The sequence below is a fragment of the Pristiophorus japonicus genome, chromosome 27 (assembly GCF_044704955.1).
Source record: "Pristiophorus japonicus isolate sPriJap1 chromosome 27, sPriJap1.hap1, whole genome shotgun sequence".
Classification (NCBI taxonomy): Eukaryota; Metazoa; Chordata; class Chondrichthyes; family Pristiophoridae; genus Pristiophorus; species Pristiophorus japonicus.
The window spans coordinates 1173652-1188825 of record NC_092003.1 but is presented as its reverse complement, the minus strand read 5'-3'; the positions used below and the strand labels follow the sequence as shown (position 1 = coordinate 1188825).

The window sequence follows — 15174 nt, the reverse complement described above, 5'->3', positions numbered from 1 at the left end:
CCTCCTCCAGCCCCTACACCCCTCCCTATCTCTGTAACATCCTCCAGCCCCTACACCCCTCCCTATCTCTGTAACCTCCTCCAGCCCCTACGCTCCTCCCTATCTCTGTAACCTCCTCAAGCCCGTAGACCCCTCCCTATCTCTGTAACCTCCTCCAGCCCCTACACCCCTCCCTATCTCTGTAACCTCCTCCAGCCCCTACACTCCTCCCTATCTCTGTAACCTCCTCCAGCCCCTACACCCCCTCCCTAGCTCTGTAACCTCCTCCAGCCCTATGCCCCTCCCTAGCTCTGTAACCTCCTCCAGCCCCTACACCCCTCCCTATCTCTGTAATCTCCTCCAGCCCCTACACCCCTCCCTATCTCTGTAACCTCCTCCAGCCCCTACACCCCTCCCTATCTCTGTAACCTCCTCCAGCCCCTACACCCCTCCCTATCTCTGTAACCTCCTCCAGCCCCTACACCCCTCCCTATCTCTGTAACCTCCTCCAGCCCCTACACCACTCCCTATTTCTGTAATCTCCTCCAGCCCCAACACCCCTCCCTATCTCTGTAACCTCTTCCAGCCCCACACCTCTCCTGATCTCTGTAACCTCCTCCAGCCCCTTCACCCCTCCTTAACTCTGTAACCTCCTCCAGCCCCTACACCCCTCCCTATCTCTGTAACCTCCTCCAGCCCGTACACCCCTCCCTATCTCTGTAACCTCCTCCAGCCCCTACACCCCTCCCTATCTCTGTAACCTCCTCCAGCCCCTACACCCCTCCCTATCTCTGTAATCTCCTCCAGCCCTACAACACTCCGAGATCGCTGTGCTCCTCCAATTCTGGCCTCTTGCCCATCCCCCGCTTTATATCGCTTCACCATCGGTGGCCGTGCCTTCAGCTGCCTGGGCCCCAAGCTCTGGAACTCCCTCCCTAAACCTCTCCACCTCTCTCTCCTCCTTTAAGACGCACCTTAAAACCGACCTCTTTGACCAGTTTTTGTCTGATTACGCTCCGTCAGACACATTCCCCTTTAGAGCAGGAGTTGGATATTCAGCCCCTCGAGCCTGTTCTGCCATTCAGTGAGATTACGGCTGATCTGTATCTTAACTCCATTTACCTGCCTTGGTTCCGTAACCTCTAATACCCTTACCCAAGAAAAACTTATCCATCTCAGTTTTGAAATTTTCACTTGACTCCCGACCTCAGCAGTGTTTTGGGGGAGAGAGATCCCGATTCCCAGGGCCCTTTGTGTGAAGTGGTGCTCCCTGACATCACCCTGAACGGCCGGGCTGTAATAGTAAGGTGACGCCCCCTTGTTCTGGACTGACCCACCCGAGGGAATAGTCTCTCTCGCTCTCCCCCATTGAACCCTTTAACCCTCTCAAACCCCTCGATTAGATCTCCCCTTAATCTTCTATATTCAAGGGAATAAAGCTATTGGGCCGATGTAGCTTGATGCAATTATATTACATCAGAACATAAGAAATAGGGGCAGGAGAGACCATTCGGCCCCTCGAGCCTGCTCCGCCATTTAAAACGATCATGGCTGATCTGATCATGGACTCAGCTCCACTTCCCTGCCCGCTCCCCATAACCCTTCACTCTCTTATCGCTCAAAAATCTGTCTATCTCCGCCTTAAATATATTCAATGTCCCAGCCTCCACAGCTCTCTGGGGCAGAGAATTCCACAGATTTACAACCCTCTGAGAGAAGAAATTCCTCCTCATCTCAGTTCTAAATGGACGACCCCTTATTCTGAGACTATGCTCTCTAGTTCTAGATCCCCCCACGAGGGGAAACATCCTCTCTGCATCTACCCTCTCGAGTCCCCTCAGAATCTTAGGGAGGGCCGGTACATGTGCGAGCCCCGCACTCTCGGGGGGGCGATACTGAGGGAGCGCCGCACTGTCGGAGGGGCGATACTGAGGGAGCGCCGCACTGTCGGAGGGGCGGTACTGAGGGAGTGCCGCACTGTCGGAGGGGCAGTACTGAGGGAGCGCCGAACTGTCGGAGGGGCAGTACTGAGGGAGTGCCGCACTGTCGGAGGGGCAGTACTGAGGGAGCGCCGCACTTTTGGGGGGACGATACTGAGGGAGCGCCGCACTGTCGGAGGGGCGATACTGAGGGAGCCCCGCACTGTTGGGGGGACGATACTGAGGGAGCGCCGCACTGTCGGAGGGGCGATACTGAGGGAGCGCCGCACTGTCGGAGGGGCGATACTGAGGGAGCGCCGCACTGTCGGAGGGGCAGTACTGAGGGAGCGCCGCACTGTCGGAGGGGCGATACTGAGGGAGCGCCGCACTGTCGGAGGGGCAGTACTGAGGGAGCGCCGCACTGTCGGAGGGGCAGTACTGAGGGAGCGCCGCACTGTCGGAGGGGCGGTACTGAGGGAGCGCCGCACTGTCGGAGGGGCGATACTGAGGGAGCGCCGCACTATCGGAGGGGCAGTACTGAGGGAGTGCCGCACTGTCGGAGGGGCGATACTGAGGGAGCCCCGCACTGTCGGAGGGGCGGTACTGAGGGAGTGCCGCACTGTCGGAGGGGCAGTACTGAGGGAGTGCCGCACTGTCGGAGGGGCGGTACTGAGGGAGGGCCGCACTGTCGGAGGGGCGGTACTGAGGGAGCGCCGCACTGTCGGAGGGGCGGTACTGAGGGAGCGCCGCACTGTCGGAGGGGCGGTACTGAGGGAGCGCCGCACTGTCGGAGGGGCGGTACTGAGGGATCTTGCTGTGCGCAAATTTTCTGCCGCGTTTCCTACATTACTGCAGTGACCACACTTTTAAAAAGTACTTCATTGGCTGTAAAGGGATTTGGGACGTCCTGAGATGGCACAAGCTCCCACACACAGCGATGTGAGAATGACCCAGATCATCTGTTTTAGTGGTGTTGGTCGAGGGATAAATATTGTGTGTGGGAGCTTGTGGGCCGATCCTGCAGGACGGGTCCCAAATCCTTTACAGCCAAGTGAAAGTACTTTTTAAAAGTGTGGTCAACTGCAGTAATGTAGGAACGCGGCAGAAAATTTGGCACAGCAGAGCGGCACTCCCCTCAGTACTGCCCCTCCGACAGTGCGGCGCTCCCTCAGTACTGCCCCTCCGACAGTGCGCCTCTCCCTCAGTACTGTCCCTCCGACAGTGCGGCGCTCCCTCAGTACTGCCCCTCCGACAGTGCGCCTCTCCCTCAGTACTGTCCCTCCGACAGTGCGGCGCTCCCTCAGTACCGCCCCTCTGACAGTGCTATAGAAATGCAAGTTCTTTCTTTTAAACAAAAGGTGAATTAAGATACAACAATAATTGTTTGTGGCTCTAAAACTGTGTGTGTTTATTCCACAGGGCTCGGAACCTCCTGTTCCCAAGTACCAGCCTGTCACAGTATATCAAAGCTATCTCCGCTCGGCAAACAGCATCGCGGGAGAGCAGCAACCATGCACCAGTCCCACCTTGGAGCCGCCCCATTACACACCGCTGCCAATGCTGAACCCACACCGCAAGGGCTCGGGTCTGTTCTCCAACCTCGGCGTTATCGCTCCCGGCAACGATTCCACACCCTCCTCGTTCCCATGTAACCAGTTCAGTAAGTACCCACCTCCCCTCCCTTTCTCCCCTCCTCACATTTCCCAAGCACTGGCCGCCGTCCGGCTCGCCATTCTCCCACCCGCGAGCGCGTCTTGGGGGCTATTTGGCCGTGACAGGCACCACAGCCGAGTCTAATCCAGCCTCCATCGATCTCAAAAACGGGCTGATGTTTCCCTCCTCAGTCTGGGGCAGGAGGCTGTTTATACACTGCAATGGCTGCTCAGGTAAATCATGGCCAACAGGGTAAGGGTCACTCACTGTGTAACTGTACAGAGTCACTGTTTATTCAGGGTAAGGGTCACTCACTGTAAGTGTACAGAGTCACTGTTTATTCAGGGTAAGGGTCACTCACTGTAACTGTACAGAGTCACTGTTTATTCAGGGTAAGGGTCACTCACTAACTGTACAGAGTCACTGTTTATTCAGGGTAAGGGTCACTCACTGTAACTGTACAGTCACTGTTTATTCAGGGTAAGGGTCACTCACTAACTGTACAGAGTCACTGTTTATTCAGAGTAAGGGTCACTCACTGTAACTGTACAGTCACTGTTTATTCAGGGTAAGGGTCACTCACTGTAACTGTACAGTCACTGTTTATTCAGGGTAAGGGTCACTCACTAACTGTACAGAGTCACTGTTTATTCAGGGTAAGGGTCATTCACGAACTGTACAGAGTCACTGTTTATTCAGGGTAAGGGGTCACTCACTAACTGTACAGAGTCACTGTTTATTCAGGGTAAGGGTCACTCACTGTGTAACTGTACAGTCACTGTTTATTCAGGGTAAGGGTCACTCACTAACTGCACAGAGTCACTGTTTATTCAGGGTAAGGGTCACTCACTAACTGCACAGAGTCACTGTTTATTCAGGGTAAGGGTCACTCACTGTGTTACTGTACAGAGTCACTGTTTATTCAGGGTAAGGGTCACTCACTGTGTTACTGTACAGAGTCACTGTTTATTCAGGGTAAGGATCACTCACTAACTGTACAGAGTCACTGTTTATTCAGGGTAAGGGCCACTTACTGTGTAACTGTACAGAGTCACTGTTTATTCAAGATAAGGGTCACTCACTGTGTAACTATACAGAGTCACTGTTTATTCAGGGTAAGGGTCACTCACTAACTGTACAGAGTCACTGTTTATTCAGGGTAAGGGTCACTCACTAACTGTACAGAGTCACTGTTTATTCAGGGTAAGTGTCACTCACTAACTGTACAGAGTCACTGTTTATTCAGTATAAGGTCACTCACTGTAACTGTACAGTCACTGTTTATTCAGGGAAAGGGTCACTCACTAACTGTACAGAGTCACTGTTTATTCAGGGTAAGGGTCACTCACTGTAACTGTACAGTCACTGTTTATTCAGGGTAAGGGTCACTCACTAACTGTACAGAGTCACTGTTTATTCAGGGTAAGGGTCACTCACTGTAACTGTACAGAGTCACTGTTTATTCAGGGTAAGGGTCACTCACTAACTGAACAGAGTCACTGTTTATTCAGGGTAAGGGTCACTCACTGTTACTGTACAGAGTCACTGTTTATTCAGGGTAAGTGTCACTCACTAACTGTACAGAGTCACTGTTTATTCAGGGTAAGGGTCACTCACTAACTGTACAGAGTCACTGTTTATTCAGGGTAAGGGTCACTCACTGTGTAACTGTACAGAGTCACTGTTTATTCAGGGTAAGGATCACTCACTAACTGTACAGAGTCACTGTTTATTCAGGGTAAGGGTCACTTACTGTGTAACTGTACAGAGTCACTGTTTATTCAAGATAAGGGTCACTCACTGTGTAACTATACAGAGTCACTGTTTATTCAGGGTAAGGGTCACTCACTAACTGTACAGAGTCACTGTTTATTCAGGGTAAGGGTCACTCACTGTAACTGTACAGTCACTGTTTATTCAGGGTAAGTTCACTCACTAACTGTACAGTCACTGTTTATTCAGGGTAAGGGTCACTCACTAACTGTACAGAGTCACTGTTTATTCAGGGTAAGAGTCACTCACTGTAACTGTACAGAGTCACTGTTTATTCAGGGTAAGGGTCACTCACTAACTGAACAGAGTCACTGTTTATTCAGGGTAAGGGTCACTCACTAACTGAACAGAGTCACTGTTTATTCAGGGTAAGGGTCACTCACTAACTGTACAGAGTCACTGTTTATTCAGGGTAAGGGTCACTCACTAACTGAACAGAGTCACTGTTTATTCAGGGTAAGGGTCACTCACTAACTGAACAGAGTCACTGTTTATTCAGGGTAAGGGTCACTCACTAACTGTACAGAGTCACTGTTTATTCAGGGTAAGGGTCACTCACTAACTGTACAGAGTCACTGTTTATTCAAGATAAGGGTCACTCACTGTGTAACTTTACAGAGTCACTGTTTATTCAGGGTAAGGGTCACTCACTAACTGAACAGAGTCACTGTTTATTCAGGGTAAGGGTCACTCACTAACTGTACAGAGTCACTGTTTATTCAGGGTAAGGGTCACTCACTAACTGTACAGAGTCACTGTTTATTCAGGGTAAGGGTCACTCACTGTAACTGTACAGTCACTGTTTATTCAGGGTAAGTTCACTCACTAACTGTACAGAGTCACTGTTTATTCAGGGTAAGGTCACTCACTGTAACTGTACAGTCACTGTTTATTCAGGGAAAGGGTCACTCACTAACTGTACAGAGTCACTGTTTATTCAGGGTAAGGGTCACTCACTAACTGTACAGAGTCACTGTTTATTCAGGGTAAGGGTCACTCACGAACTGTACAGAGTCACTGTTTATTCAGGGTAAGGGTCACTCACTAACTGTACAGAGTCACTGTTTATTCAGGGTTAGGTCACTCACTAACTGTACAGAGTCACTGTTTATTCAGGGTAAGGGTCACTCACTGTAACTGTACAGAGTGACTGTTTATTCAGGGTAAGGGTCACTCACTAACTGTACAGAGTCACTGTTTATTCAGGGTAAGGGTCACTCACTAACTGTACAGAGTCACTGTTTATTCAGGGTAAGGGTCACTCACTAACTGTACAGAGTCACTGTTTATTCAGGGTAAGGGTCACTCACTGTAACTGTGGAGGTGGGTGGGGAGGGTTGACCCATCCACCTCCACGGAGGTGTGTGGGGGACCTGACCCATCCACCTCCATGGCACGAACCTGGTATTGCAGTACTTCCAGGAACGGTGCAGTGGCTCTAGGCCTTTTGGCTAAGAGCATTGGCGCAGAGTGATCCTTGGCATGTGCAAGGTGACCTCTGGCGTTTGTGATTTGACAAAGAATTGGAACGATTGGCTACGAATTTAAAAAAAAAAACTGTACAGAGTCACTGTTTATTCAGGGTTAGGGTCACTCACGAACTGTACAGATTCACTGTTTATTCAGGGTAAGGGTCACTCACTGTAACTGTACAGAGTCACTGTTTATTCAGGGTAAGGGTCACTCACTGTAACTGTACAGAGTCACTGTTTATTCAGGGTAAGGGTCACTCACTGTAACTGTACAGAGTGACTGTTTATTCAGGGTAAGGGTCACTCACTAACTGTACAGAGTCACTGTTTATTCAGGGTAAGGGTCACTCACTAACTGTACAGAAACATAGAAACATAGAAAATAGGTGCAGGAGCAGGCCATTCAGCCCTTCTAGCCTGCACCGCCATTCAATGAATTCTTGGCTGAACATGCAACTTCAGTACCCCATTCCTGCTTTCTCACCATACCCCTTGATTCCCCTAGTAGTAAGGACTTCATCTAACTCCTTTTTGAATATATTTAGTGAATTGGCCTCAACAACTTTCTGTGGTAGAGAATTCCACAGGTTCACCACTCTCTGGGTGAAGAAATTCCTCCTCATCTCGGTCCTAAATGGCTTCCCCCTTATCCTTAGACTGTGTCCCCTGGTTCTGGACTTCCCCAACATTGGGAACATTCTTCCTGCATCTAACCTGTCCAATCCCGTCAGAATTTTAAACGTTTCTATGAGGTCCCCTCTCATTCTTCTGAACTCCAGTGAATACAAGCTCAGTTGATCCAGTCTTTCTTGATAGGTCAGTCCCGCCATCCCAGGAATCAGTCTGGTGAACCTTCGCTGCACTCCCTCAATAGCAAGAATGTCCTTCCTCAGGTTAGGAGACCAAAACTGTACACAATACTCCAGGTGTGGCCTCACCAAGGCCCTGTACAATTGTAGCAACACCTCCCTGCCCTTGTACTCAAATCCCCTCGCTATGAAGGCCAACATGCCATTTGCTTTCTTAACTGCCTGCTGTACCTGCATGCCAACCTTCAATGACTGATGTACCATGACACCCAGGTCTCTTTGCACCTGCCCTTTTCCTAATCTGTCACCATTCAGATAATAGTCTGTCTCTCTGTTTTTACCACCAAAGTGGATAACCTCACATTTATCCACATTATACTTCATCTGCCATGCATTTGCCCACTCACCTAACCTATCCAAGTCGCTCTGCAGCCTCATAGAATCCTCCTTGCAGCTCACACTGCCACCCAACTTAGTGTCATCCGCAAATTTGGAGATACTACATTTAATCCCCTCGTCTAAATCATTAATGTACAATGTAAACAGCTGGGGCCCCAGCACAGAACCTTGCGGTACCCCACTAGTCACTGCCTGCCATTCTGAAAAGTCCCCATTTACTCCTACTCTTTGCTTCCTGTCTGACAACCAGTTCTCAATCCATGTCAGCACACTACCCCCAATCCCATGTGCTTTAACTTTGCACATTAATCTCTTGTGTGGGACCTTGTCGAAAGCCTTCTGAAAGTCCAAATATACCACATCAACTGGTTCTCCCTTGTCCACTCTACTGGAAACATCCTCAAAAAATTCCAGAAGATTTGTCAAGCATGAGTCACTGTTTATTCAGGGTAAGGGTCACTCACTGTGTAACTGCAAAGTCGCTGTTCAATACGTCAGACATTAAAAAATATTTTTTCTTCAAACAGATGGATTTGAATTTGTTCATCCGGGGAGCACAGAGTCAGTGAACAGTCCGACCCCGTGAGTATAATAGTCACAAATCCGACTCACTGCCATATCGTCGGCTGCATTCAACTTTCGGAGAACTGTGCATCGGCAGTCATTCGACCCTGTCAGATGTGACTTCCAGGGTCAGGTCCGTGGCCTGTGCTGGGTGGGGCCCAGGGTCTGTGCTGGGGGGGCCCATGGCCTGGGCTGGGGGGTGGGGGCCCGGGGCCCTGTGTTGTCGGGGGCCCGGGGCCCGTGCTGCGGGGTGCCCGGGGCCCGCGCTGGGGGTCGAGGCCCACAGCAGGGTCCAGGGGTTTGTTCAGCTGCCAATATTGGCTGTGCTGTCAGAGGGAGGCTATGGGACATTACCCCTGTGACTGGGAGAGGCTGGAGGGGAGCTCACCAAGCCATGAACCGACAAACAGCTCGAGCACTGGGCGTCGTTGGCAGCGGAGGGCTCATGCCAGGAAGGTCTGTCTTCAGACGACCAAGGACCAACTTGCATTGATATTGCACCGCTCACGTCCCAAAGCACCTTGCAGCCAACACATCGCTTCTGAAGTGCGTCACTGTGGTTCACTCAGCAAATGCAGCCATCAAACTGTGTACAGCAAGATCCCACCCAAAAACCACCAATAAAGAAACAATCAGCTAATCTGCAGCGGCACTGATGGAACATCACAAGTGCAGCAAAGTGCTCCTGCTCCTGATCATTTATTGTTTTAATTCTTATTTTACCGGGTTCTACCTTTCACTGTTGCCGCCCTTGAATTTAACGAGCAGAACGAGGCTCACACCCAACCTCCATCCAGCCCCACAGAACACTCAACATACATCGTTCTAACAGTGTACTGAAGACACAGGCCACTGGGCCCCACCGCTCCGTGCCGGGGTTTATGCGCCACTGCTCCGTGCCGGGGTTTATGTCCCACCGCTCCGTGCCGGGGTTTACGCCCCACCGCTCCGTGCCGGGGTTTATGTCCCACCGCTCCGTGCCGGGGTTTATGCCCCACCGCTCCGTGCCGGGGTTTATGTCCCACCGCTCCGTGCCGGGGTTCATGCCCCACCGCTCCGTGCCGGGGTTCATGCCCCACCGCTCCGGGGTTTATGCTCCACACCAGCCCCTCCCACCCCTCTCCATCTCCCCCCATCACCCCATCCTTCTATCCCTCTCTCCCCCGTGTGTTTATCCAGCCTCCCCTTAAATACATCGATACTATTCACCTCGACCCCTCCCTGTGGCAGCGAGTTCCACATTCTCACCGCTCTCGGGGTAAAGAAGTTTCTCCTGAATTCCCCGTTGGGTTTATCAGTGACGGTCTGATATTGGTGGCCCCCAGTTCTGGTCTCTCCCACAAGGGGAAACATTCTCTACATCTACCCTGTCGAACCGTTTCATAATCTTAAAGACCTCTATCAGGTCACCCCTCAGCCTCCTCTTTTCTAGGGAAACAACCCCAGCCTGTTTAATCTTTCCTGATAGTAGAATTATACCAGAACAGAGAACCTTCTCCAATGCCTCTATATCTTTTTTCATAATATGGAGACCAGAGCTGTGCACAGCGCTCCAAGTGTGGTCTAACCAAGGTTCGATACAAGTTTAACACAACTTCCCTGCTTTCCAATTCTAGCCCTGTAGAAATGAACTCCGGTGCTTGATTTGCCTTTTATTAACCTGCGTCGCGACTGTTAGTGATTTGTGTATAGCAACACAGAAAGTAGGAGCAGGAGTCGGCCATTCGAGTCTGTACCACCATTCAATATGATCATGGCTGATCCTCTATCTCAACACCATATTCCCACTTTCTCCCCATACCCCTTGATGCCCTCTGTACCCCCAAGGATCCCTCTGCCCCTCGACCCCACTTTACAGACTTGTTTCCCCAAGGAGTACGTGTCCTCCTTATTCTTGCTACCAAAATGTCAACAAGCAGTTGTTTTGGAATTACCTTTCCACATCCTGCCGTCAGTCGGAGGAGTTCCTGGTGGATTTGCTCAGGGTCTTTCGGAGGCTCGATGAGACGGGCGAGGGGCCTCATAATGTTCCGTTCAGTAAAGACCTGCGTTTGTCTCTCCAGCTGCATAAACATCGGGACTCGTTTCCAGGCAGCGGTCCCTGACCTGCAGGACCCGTTCCCGGGCACAATGGACGTCTGTGCGGCAGATCTGGTGTGGAGTCCTTGGAGGGAATTGGGGGAAAATCACCAAGTGCAACAGAAGGGTAAGTTGATATTTTATACTTTATACAGTCCCCACCAATTAAAACGCCCACACTTCAAACGGGCGGTGACTTGCGTCGGCCAAAAAGCAGTGCCCATTAACCATTACCGTCCATCTGAAAGTTTACAGCTCAAGCGCTCCGTATATTTAGGGCCGTAACGGCTATGTTAACCCCCCCAGGTCGTGCCTCAGTGAGGCGCGCTGAATGCAAGGACATTCGGCCCCTCGAGCCTGCTCCGCCATTCAATAAGATCATGGCTGATCTTCTACCTCAACTCCACTTTCCCGCCCGATCCCCATATCCCTCGATTCCCACAGCGTCCAAAACTCTTATCGATCTCAGCCTCGAATATGCTCAAAGACTGAGCCTCCACAGCCCTCTGGGGCAGTGAATTACAAAGATTCAACCCCCTCTGAGTGAAGACAGTTCTCCTCATTTCAGTCCTCAATGGCCGAGCCCTTATCCTGAAACTGTGTCCCCTGGTTCTAGACACCCCAGCCCGGGGGAAACGGCCTCCGTAAAGCGCTCTGTATATTTTGGCCGGTAATGGCTGTGTTTACCCAGCAGTTCGCTCCTCGTTTAGGTGCGGTGAATGCAGTAAAATAACACCTGGTTAATGCTCGATTGCACGGGATATACGGCCCAGAAACAGGCCATTCGGCCCAACCTCTACGTGCCGGCATTTATGCTCCACTCAAGCCTCCTCCCATCTTTCCTCATCTAAATCTAGCAGTAAAACCCTCTATTCCCTTCTCCCTCATATGTTTATCCAGCCTCCCCTTAAATACATGGATACTATTCGCCTCAACTCCTCCCTGTGGCAGCGAGTTCCACATTCTCACCACTCTCTGGGTAAAGAAGTTCTTCAGAATTCCTGATTGTACTGAAACCCTTCTAATCCCCTCGAGGTGGGGAGGGGCTTCAGTTTGTACCAAGCACTGACTGCAGTTTCAATAATGCTGCAGATCCGAGTAGAGCTGGAACAACTGGGGCAAAAGGTCGCTACACAGCAGGAGCATTCACTTTCAGCCGTGGCTCAGTGGGTAGCACTCTTGTCTCTGAGTCACAAGGTTTGCGTGTTGAAGTCCAGGAACTTGAGCACAAAAATCTACGCCGACACTCCCAGTGCAGGGCTGAGGGAGCGCCGCACTGTCGGAGGGGCAGTACTGAGGGAGCGCCGCACTGTCGGAGGGGCGGTACTGAGGGAGCGCCGCACTGTCGGAGGGGCGGTACTGAGGGAGCGCCGCACTGTCGGAGGGGCAGTACTGAGGGAGCGCCGCACTGTCGGAGGGGCGGTACTGAGGGAGCGCCGCACTGTCGGAGGGGCAGTACTGAGGGAGCGCCGCACTGTCGGAGGGGCAGTACTGAGGGAGCGCCGCACTGTCGGAGGGGTGGTACTGAGGGAGCGCCACACTGTCAGAGGGGCGGTACTGAGGGAGCGCCACACTGTCGGAGGGGCGGTACTGAGGGAGCGCCGCACTGTCGGAGGGGCGGTACTGAGGGAGTGCCGCACTGTCGGAGGGGCAGTACTGAGGGAGTGCCGCACTGTCGGAGGGGCAGTACTGAGGGAGTGCCGCACTGTCGGAGGGGTGGCGTTGAGGGAGCGCCGCACTGTCAGAGGGACAGTACTGAGGGAGCGCCGCACTGCCGGAGGGGCAGTACTGAGGGAGCGCCGCACTGTCGGAGGGGCGGTACTGAGGGAGCGCCACACTGTCGGAGGGGCGGTACTGAGGGAGTGCCGCACTGTCGGAGGGGCAGTACTGAGGGAGTGCCGCATTGTCGGAGGGACAGTACTGAGGGAGCGCCGCACTGTCGGAGGGGCAGTACTGAGGGAGCGCCGCACTGTCGGAGGGGCAGTACTGAGGGAGCGCCGCACTGTCGGAGGGGCAGTACTGAGGGAGCGCCGCACTGTCGGAGGGACAGTACCGAGGGAGCGCTGCACTGCCGGAGGGGCAGTACTGAGGGAGCCCCGCACTGTCGGAGGGGCAGTACTGAGGGAGCCCCGCACTGTCGGAGGGGCCATCTTTCATATAAGACGTTAAACCGAGGCCCCGTCTGCCCTCTCTGGTGGGCATTAAAGATCCCACGGCCACTATTTCGAAGAAGAGCAGGGGAGTTATCCCTGGTATCCTGCGGCCAATATTTATCCCTCAACCAATACCGAAATCAGATTGTCTTCCCATTATCACTGTGCTGTGTGTGGGAGCTTTCTGTGCGAAAATTGGCTGCTGCATTTCCCACATTACAACGACTACACTCCAAAAGTACTTCATTGGCGGGAAAGCGCTTTGGAATGCCCTGTGATTGTGAAAGGCACTATATAAATGCAGGTCCTTTCTTTCAATCGGAAAATGAAGGTGCTTAATGAATCAAGGAGCGATGTGCTTTCCCTTCAATGGTGACCGTATGGGTGTGCTTTGTACTTTCAGTGGAGGACTTGCTGAACATGGCCTGCTCCAGCGTCATACCGGGTGGGGGATTGAACCGAGAGTTCGCCCTACACTGTCTCTCCGAGGTCGGTGGTGACATCATGGTAAATATGTGCAACGTGTCTTGCAGGAAACACAGTGTCTGAGCAATATGTGGGGAGTGCAGCGAGCTCGGGAGGAACCGGGGACTCTGGACCTCGGCTTCCCAAAGCTCTTCCCCACTGAGGGTTTTCCCTCGCCTCCGGTCTCGGTCCAGCTAAGGGTATTAAGGGTTCAGAAATCGAGGCGGGCGGATGGAGTCATGATACAGATCAGCCATGATCGAATTGAACAGTGGCACTGGGGGGGGAGGCTGAGCTGAATGGCCTCCTCCTGTTCCTAATGTAACAGGCTCAAGGGGCTGAATGGCCTCCTCCTGTTCCTAATGTAACAGGCTCGAGGGGCTGAATGGGCCTCCTCCTGTTCCTAATGGAACAGGCTCAAGGGGCTGAATGGCCTCCTCCTGTTCCTGTGTAACAGGCTCAAAGGGCTGAATGGCCTCCTCCTGTTCCTAATGTAACAGGCTCAAGGGGCTGAATGGCCTCCTCCTGTTCCTGTGTAACAGGCTCGAGGGGCTGAATGGCCTCCTCTTGTTCCGAATGTAACAGGCTCGAGGGGCTGAACGGCCTCCTCCTGTTCCGAATGTAACAGGCTCGAGGGGCTGAATGGCCTCCTCCTGTTCCTAATGTAACAGGCTCAAGGGGCTGAATGGCCTCCTCCTGTTCCTGTGTAACAGGCTCGAGGGGCTGAATGGCCTCCTCCTGTTCCTAATGTAACAGGCTCGAGGGACTGAATGGGCTCCTCCTGTTCCTGTGTAACAGGCTCGAGGGGCTGAACGGCCTCCTCCTGTTCCGAATGTAACAGGCTCGAGGGGCTGAATGGCCTCCTCGTGTTCCTATAACTCTGTTGTCGACTCATTGATGGAGATTGGTCAACTCCATTATCGCTGTATCGCGCAACTTCCTGGATGGTGGAGGGTGAACTAGATGGATCTGGGTCTTTCTCCATCTGGTCGTTCCTATGTTCCTAGACTCATGAAATCGTATAGCACAGGAGGCCATTCGGCCCATCGATCCTGTTACATTAGGTACAGGAGGAGGCCATTCAGCCCTTGAGCCTGTCACATTAGGAACAGGAGGAGGCCATTGGGCCCATCGAGCCCATGCTGTGCCGGCTCTGTGACAGAGCGATCCAATCAGTCCCACTCCCCCCTGCTCTTTCCCCACAGCCCCGGCACATTTCTCCTGTCCCAGTATTGATCCAATTCCCGGTTTGAAAGTCACGATTGAATCTGCTCCCACTGCCCTTTCAGGCAGCGCGTTCCCGATCACAACAACTCGCTGCGTAAAAACATTCTCCTCGTCTCCCCCTCTGGTTCCATCGCCGATTATCGTCAATCCGTGTCCCTCTGGTTCCCGGCCCTCCTGCCCCCCGGGAACAGTCCCTCCTGATTTACTCCGTCAGAACCCCCCGTGATTGTGAACACCTCGATCAAATCTCCCCCTTAACCTTCTCTGCTCCAGGGGGAACAATCCCGGCTTCTCCAGTCTCCCCACGTCACTGAAGTCCCACATTCCCCCGGGACCGTTCTGGTCACTCTCCCCTGGACCCTCTCCAAGGCCTCGACACCCTCCCTAAAGTACGGTGCCCAGAATTGCCCACAATACTCCAGCTGGGGCCTAACCAGGGGTTTATAAAGGTTTAGCAATAACTTTCCTTGCTTCTGTGCTCTGTTTCTCCATTCATAAAGCCCAGGATCCCGTATGCTTTTCTTAAAAACCATTCTGAACAACTTGCCCTGTTACTGAAGAGCTATTTGTTCCCACAGGCGGCACTGGAGAGGTTGCTACTGAACAATGGAACCCGCCCCACCACCCACCCTCTGGCAGATTACCATTACACAGGTACAAGAGTCAGGATGGTCCTTAATGT

General features: G+C 52.5%; 2 protein-coding genes across 6 annotated transcripts in view; one reads left to right on the top strand and one right to left on the bottom strand.

The window, feature by feature from the left end:
* Nucleotides 1-15174, bottom strand: part of b3gat3 (beta-1,3-glucuronyltransferase 3 (glucuronosyltransferase I)) — a 201486-nt gene that overhangs the window by 152954 nt on the left and 33358 nt on the right. For all 5 annotated transcript variants that reach the window (XM_070868078.1, XM_070868079.1, XM_070868077.1 and 2 more), the window contains one exon: nt 10503-10732. The gene's annotated coding sequence lies outside the window, so the exon portion shown is untranslated. The remainder of the gene's footprint in view (nt 1-10502; nt 10733-15174) is intronic.
* LOC139239392 (transcriptional-regulating factor 1-like) overlaps nt 1-15174 on the top strand; it is a 48996-nt gene that overhangs the window by 24629 nt on the left and 9193 nt on the right. Inside the window, exons 6-10 of the mRNA XM_070868075.1 lie at nt 3318-3558; nt 8532-8586; nt 10632-10774; nt 13204-13307; nt 15071-15146. Of these exons, the coding sequence (XP_070724176.1) occupies nt 3318-3558; nt 8532-8586; nt 10632-10774; nt 13204-13307; nt 15071-15146 (619 nt within the window). The remainder of the gene's footprint in view (nt 1-3317; nt 3559-8531; nt 8587-10631; nt 10775-13203; nt 13308-15070; nt 15147-15174) is intronic.